This window comes from Bison bison, unplaced genomic scaffold, assembly GCF_000754665.1.
Source record: "Bison bison bison isolate TAMUID 2011002044 unplaced genomic scaffold, Bison_UMD1.0 scf7180017864472, whole genome shotgun sequence".
NCBI lineage: Eukaryota > Metazoa > Chordata > Mammalia > Artiodactyla > Bovidae > Bison > Bison bison.
The window spans coordinates 600,414-606,829 of NW_011495033.1; the positions used below are offsets into that span (position 1 = coordinate 600,414).

The 6,416-nt window shown below is 38.8% G+C and overlaps 1 protein-coding gene across 3 annotated transcripts in view; it reads left to right on the forward strand.

Annotated features, from left to right (window-relative positions):
- METTL16 (methyltransferase like 16) overlaps nucleotides 1-6,416 on the forward strand; it is a 69,370-nt gene that overhangs the window by 25,041 nt on the left and 37,913 nt on the right. For all 3 annotated transcript variants that reach the window (XR_827156.1, XR_827157.1, XM_010861311.1), the window contains exons 4-5: nucleotides 2,481-2,621; nucleotides 5,023-5,138. Coding sequence is in view for 1 of the 3 variants with exons in the window: in XM_010861311.1 (XP_010859613.1) it covers nucleotides 2,481-2,621; nucleotides 5,023-5,138 (257 nt within the window). In the remaining 2 variants the exon portion in view is untranslated. The remainder of the gene's footprint in view (nucleotides 1-2,480; nucleotides 2,622-5,022; nucleotides 5,139-6,416) is intronic.

The window sequence follows — 6,416 nt, forward strand, 5'->3', positions numbered from 1 at the left end:
TCATGCGTTGGAAAAGGAAATGGCAACCCACTCCAGTGTTCTTGCCTGGAGAATCCCAGGGACGGGGCAGCCTGGTGGGCTGCCGTCTGTGGGGTCGCACAGAGTCGGACGTGACTGAAGCGACTTAGCAGCAGGTGCCCAGTAAATGATTTGTTGAATGTTGATGGATAAATACATCGTTCTTTCGACATTCAAAATTCTGAACACATGATATGAACTAAGCACTAGGTAAAAATAATGGGGTTTAAAAAAAGTTTCTTTTATGTTCCTCGCAGGAGATTGGCTGATGGGTTATAAAAAGCTTAAAAAGCTTGAGAGCCTATTTAGTACTAATTTATTTTAATTATGCCCCAAACCCTCTAAAATAGCACTTGGGGATATAGGAGGTTAATGGATTTTAGCTCTTCACAAGGGGCACTCTCACTGAAATCACATTCATTCTAATTAGGGTTTTATATAAATTCTTCCCCCAGACTCCATTAGTTTGCTCTAATTCTATGGTTATACACTTTCCATTTTTATTTATCATTGTAGGATTATTCAGTTCAGTTCAGTTGCTCAGTCATGTCCGACTCTTCCAACCCCATGAATTGCAGCACGCCAGGCCTCCCTGTCCTTCACCAACTCCTGGAGTTCACTGAGACTCACGTCCATCGAGTCAGTGATGCCATCCAGCCATCTCATCCTCTGTTGTCCTCTTCTCCTCCTGTCCCCAGTCCCTCCCAGCATCAGAGTCTTTTCCAATGAGTCAACTCTTCACACAAGGTGGCCAAAGTACTGGAGTTTCAGCTTTAGCATCATTCCCTCCAAAGAAATCCCAGGGCTGATCTCCTTCAGAATGAACTGGTTGGATCTCCTTGCAGTCCAAGGGACTCTCAAGAGTCTTCTCCAACACCACAGTTCAAAGGCATCAATTCTTCGGCGCTCAGCCTTCTTCACAGTCCAACTCTCACATCCATACATGACCTATTTAAAAATGTCATTCAGCTTTCTGAGGGGATTAGAATGTAGAATGCAAGTCTTCTGGTCTTAAGAATTGAGAAACTTGATTTTTTTGGCAGAGGGCAGGTCTTTCACCTTTGTTTATTACCCTGATGGTACCTTATCTTTGGACAGCTGAAGGGAGATGTCGTTTTTCTTTTCGCTTTTAAATGAAGTTGAAGTACGAAGAAAGGGAGCCTTTGTGTAGAGACTCAAGGGCCTGGAATCTGCTCTGAGTTGTTTTTTTTTCCTACAGAGCTGGAAGTGCTACTTAAATTTCCTTAATTTCCTTATTTGAGTGACTATCTTTCCAGAATGACTAGCAGGGTCTACATAATTGTGGATTCTGAGAGGGGCTTGAGTACCTTTTACCAGTCCTTCCCTTACAACTTCTCACATCCCCCAGAGATGTTTGCCCAGTAGCATCAGGGCCAGGATGTTGTTAGTAAACATGACAATAAATGTAGCATCACTGTGACTTGTCAAAAGATCTTAAATGTTCTAGCCATCAGTCATTGTCGTGTCTTTTACTAGCCTGTTCTGAGTACTTAATAAGGAAGCAGTAAGGGGATCCTTGCTTTCCTCTGGGTTAGGCATTTCTCTGGCTTCTAGTTGTTCCCTAAGGCTAGACTGGCACCAAAATGTGGTCCTGGAAAGTGGGCTGACTACTGTGAGCCTCTGAGAAAAACACCGGCTTTTCTTCTCTTGAATATACTCTTTAGGATCTCATTGGCCAAGATCAGTGAGTGGCAATTATTTGTGGTTAGTATATGCTTGTCCAATCTATGGTTAGAGGTTCTACATGCAAGTTTAGGACCAAACCCTAATTGTCAGAGAGAGATTTGCCAGGAGCATTTGCCTTTGAAGGTCTCCCTTGAAACTGTGGTGGGACCAGTTTATGACTGATGTTTTGAACCTGGATCAAATGTTTTCCATGCTTCCACATCTGAGAAATAAATCCTTTTTACTTCTGGTTTCCTTCAAGTAACAACTTACAGATAGATATGTGGGAAATTGGGTGATTGAATATTATAAAAATCTTATACTCTCTGTATTTTTTCCTGTTTCTATAGAATGGGATGTGTACGTTGATCTATGTAAGATATTCCTGTGCTGTTTTAACAAATTACATGGATTTCTTTCAAGAAAATTAAGTTTCATGAGAGATTTAAAATGAAGACTTTTTATAAAGTAAATTGTTTTGGCAGTTTTCAGTTAGTCAGTCTTGTATTCTTGATCACCAGCCATACTTCATTTTACATATAGCATACAATGAGTGCAGGAAGGTTTCTCTCCTCCAGGAAATGTGAAACTAATTATGACGTAAGACTAACATACATGAAACCAGTAGCTGCAATGTGTGTATAATCAGTACCAGCTTGTTGTTTTAAGCTGTTAAGGCTATAAGAATTCTAAGAAAAGAAGAATGGTGTTTTTGCTGATTGTTCTCACCTTCTGCTCAGGTGTGTGCAATATGTTTTGAATTCTTATTTCACTAGGTACTGGGGCATCCTGCATCTATCCTTTACTTGGAACAACCTTAAATGGCTGGTATTTCCTTGCAACAGAAGTAGATGATATGTGCTTCAACTACGCGAAGAAGAATGTGGAGCAGAATAACTTGTCTGATCTTATTAAAGGTTAGCTCTGCAAAATCAATATTCCTTTCAAGTTTTGTTTGTTAACCTGTTTTTCTAATTTAACACATCTCATTATCTTTTGCTTTAACATACAACCTTTGGTTAATTTTTAAAAATTTGGTACAGTTGTAATTGGGTTTGCTGCTTTGTTATCAGAATCAACTCAGAAACAGAGTGAACGCAGCCGATCCTCATACTTTGTGGATTCTGTGTTTGTGAATTTGCCTACTTGCTAAAGTTGGCTTACATGTGGCTATTTTTAGCCCCCAAATCAATACTTGTGGCTCTTTTGTGGTCATTCACAGACATGTGCAAAATGGGAAAAAATTTGAATCACCCAGTGTGTGTGTTCCCTGCTGTCTTTTCTTTTTCTTTTCCCTGCTGTCTCCTTTCAACTCTCACACTGTAAACAAGTGTTCTTTTCATGATCTATTTAGTACCACTTTTTTTGTTGTTGCAATTCTGTGCTTTTTCTTGGTGATTTTGCTGTTTTTAATGGCCCCTAAACATAGTACTTGAGTACTAGTGTTCCTAAGTACAAGAAGGCTGTGATGTGCCTTACAGAAAATACATGTGTCAGATAAGTTTTCTTCAGACATATTATAGTACTGTTGGCCATGAGTTCAATGTTGATGAGTCAGTAATGTATATTAAATAAGGTGTCTTTAAACAGAGATACATAAAATAGGATATATATTGATTGGGTGATGAAAATGTAATCAGAGGCTTGAAGCTACCTAACCCTGTATTTCTCTTAGGAGTCAGTGGTTCAGTATTCACTAATTCAGTGTTTGTGGTGACTTTACTGCTAATGAGAACCAACTGTATATGAAGTAACCTAGTCACCAAGATTTTAAAAGGAAGAAAATCCCACTGTTGATTAAACTGTACTATCTTTTTTATTTCAGTATATGGAACTGTGCTACAAATAGTTAAATCTCCTTTGTGCTAAGTCGCTCAGTCATTTCCGACTCTGCGACCCCACCAACTATAGCCCGCCAGGCTCCATAGGATTATCCTGACCAAAATATTGGAGTGGGTTGCCGTTTCCTCACTCAGGAGATCTTCCCAACCCAGGGGTCGAACCCTTGTCTCCTGTGTTTGCTGTATTGCAGGCAGATTCTTTTTTTTTTTTTTGCAGGCAGATTCTTAACCACTGAGCCATTGGGGAAGCCCCTTTAAGTTATATAAGTACCGTAAGAGACTGATGGGGTGACCTAACTTAAACAGTGTATCCAAGTAGAGCTTTTACTTTTATTTCTGTGCTTATTGTCTACATAAAAGGCAGTTCTTTTTTTATTTTTGGCATTAAAGAGACTTTATGTCTCTCTTTGGAAGAAATAGGCTTTTCTTTAAGTTATTTATTTTTAATTGAAGGATAATTGCCTTACAGTATTGTGTTGGATCAGCATGAGTCCACCATAGGTAAACACATGTCCCCTCTCTCTTGGACCTCCCTCCTATTCCATCCCACCCCTCTAGTTTGTCACAGAGCCCCAGTTTGAGCTCCCTGAGTCATGCAGCAAATTTACACTGGCTGTCTAAGAAACTGGCTTTTCTTACTAGTGTTAAACATAAGGGGAGATATTAATATATATAGTAAATGTTTATTTATTTGACTGCACTGGGTCTTAGCTACAGCCCACAGGATCTTCAATTTTTTTTTTTTTTTTTTCCGATCTTCCATCTTTGTGGCATGTGGGTCTTCTGTTATGGCATGTGAACTCTTAGTTGCAGTTCATTGCAGCATGTGGTATCTAGTTCCCTGACCAGAGATCGAACCTGAGCCCATGGTCATTGGGAGCGTGGAGTTTTAGCCACTAGACCACCAAGGAAGTCCCCTAATATATTATTAATGAGTTTTTTAGTTATCCATTCCTGTATTACAAATTACCCCCAAATCTGGCAGTTTAGGCAGTAAACATTTATTATCTCATTATTCATGTGGGTCAGGAATTTGGGTGTGGCCCAGCCAGGTGGTTCTGGTTCAGAGTCTTTCATGAGGTTGTAGTCTGAAAGCCTGGGGATAGAGATTTGCTTCCAAGATGGCTCACTTTCATGGCTGTAGGCAGGAAGCTTTATTTCACTGCCATGTGGATCTCTCCTCAGGGCTACTTAAGCATCCTTGGAGCATGTCAGCTGGCTTCTCATAGAGCAAGTTGTTTAAGTGATAGGGCAAAGAGGAAGCCATATTGCTTCTTATGACCTAGCCTGAGAAGTGATACCCTTTTACTTTTATCATATTCTTCTCAATAAAAGCAAGTCATTGAGTGAAGTTGCATTCAAGGAGCGGGAAATCAAACACCACCTCTTGAAGGGACTAGTGTCGAAGAATTTGTGGATATATTTGAAAACTGTCACAGTATTAATAGTAGTTAAGTCTCTCTTTTTTTTCCCCTAGTGGTTAAAGTACCACAGAAGACACTCCTGATGGATGCTCTTAAAGAGGAATCTGAGATAATCTATGACTTTTGCATGTGCAACCCTCCCTTTTTTGCCAATCAGTTGGAAGCCAAGGTAAAATATCTTCTCCTTTAAAGTAGTTGAATATTTATCTAAGTTTTCCTTGTTTGCAAAGATAAGAGCAACATTTCTTTTGGAAGCTGTATCAGTTAGGATGCTTCTGGTATCAAGCACTGGAAAATCTAATTCAGATTGACTTTCCAGAAAGGTTTATTGGCTTATGTATCTGAGAAGTCCAGCAATAGCATGAACTTCAGGAACAGGTTGATCAAGGAGTTCATCATAGTATCAAGGCTGAGACTTTTCAAGTTCCCTTTGGCTCTGATCTGACCCTTGGTTGGTTCTGTTCTCAAGTTGGTTTACTTGTGGCAGAGTAATATATGGGGAGGAGGAGAGGGTGAGAAGGGAGCTCTTTTCTTTCTCAAACCGTTGAACATTTGGATTTCTTCTGATTGGACCAACTTAGGTTACAGTCTACTCCTGAATTGGGCTTTTTGACCTAAGGAAAGATCACTGTTTTTACAGCCAGCTATCATTTGATAGTAAACAAATGGCTGATTTAGTGTTCCAACTTGAAATGAGTATATTGATTTTATGAAATAAAATATATTTGCTCATGAAAATGGCTAAAAACAGCTCATATATTGGCTTAAAACAGCTCATACATTGGCTGAAAATAACTAAGCTGTTGAAAATCAATAAAATATTATTGATTTAACCTAATTTTTCCTCATCTAAAGAAAAGCTAATAGAAATATTAGAGGAAACAAGGGGTGGTGTGTATGCTTAAAACTTTGAGAGAATAAATTATTTTTAGAATCACTCAGATGCTCTAAAATACCATTTACATACCTCATAACAAAATAAATTCCACATGGATCAAATTTGAGTTGGGGGTAAGCTGGACAGAAATTTATTAGCAATAAGACATTCTAGATTGGAGCATGAAGTAAAGCAGGATTTAGGAAATTAAATTTTGGCTCTTGATGCAGATAGATTTAAGAACTAAAATAGTCACTAGAGTACATTTTTAAGAAAAATATTGAGATATTCTATATACATGTAAAAATACACAGGCCATAAGTGTAAGCTGGATTTTCCAAAGTGAATGTTCCTGTAGAACGAGCTTCCAGATGAAGAAATAGACTATTACTGGCACCAGAATTAAATCTCTTTTTACATCAGCTTTACTGAAATGTAATTTTCATGCCATCAGTTCACCTATTTAAAGGGTAGAATTTTATTATTTTTAGTATATTCACTGGAGAAGGCAGTGGCACCCCACTCCAGTACTCTTGCCTGGAAAATCCTATGGACGAAGGAGCCTGGTAG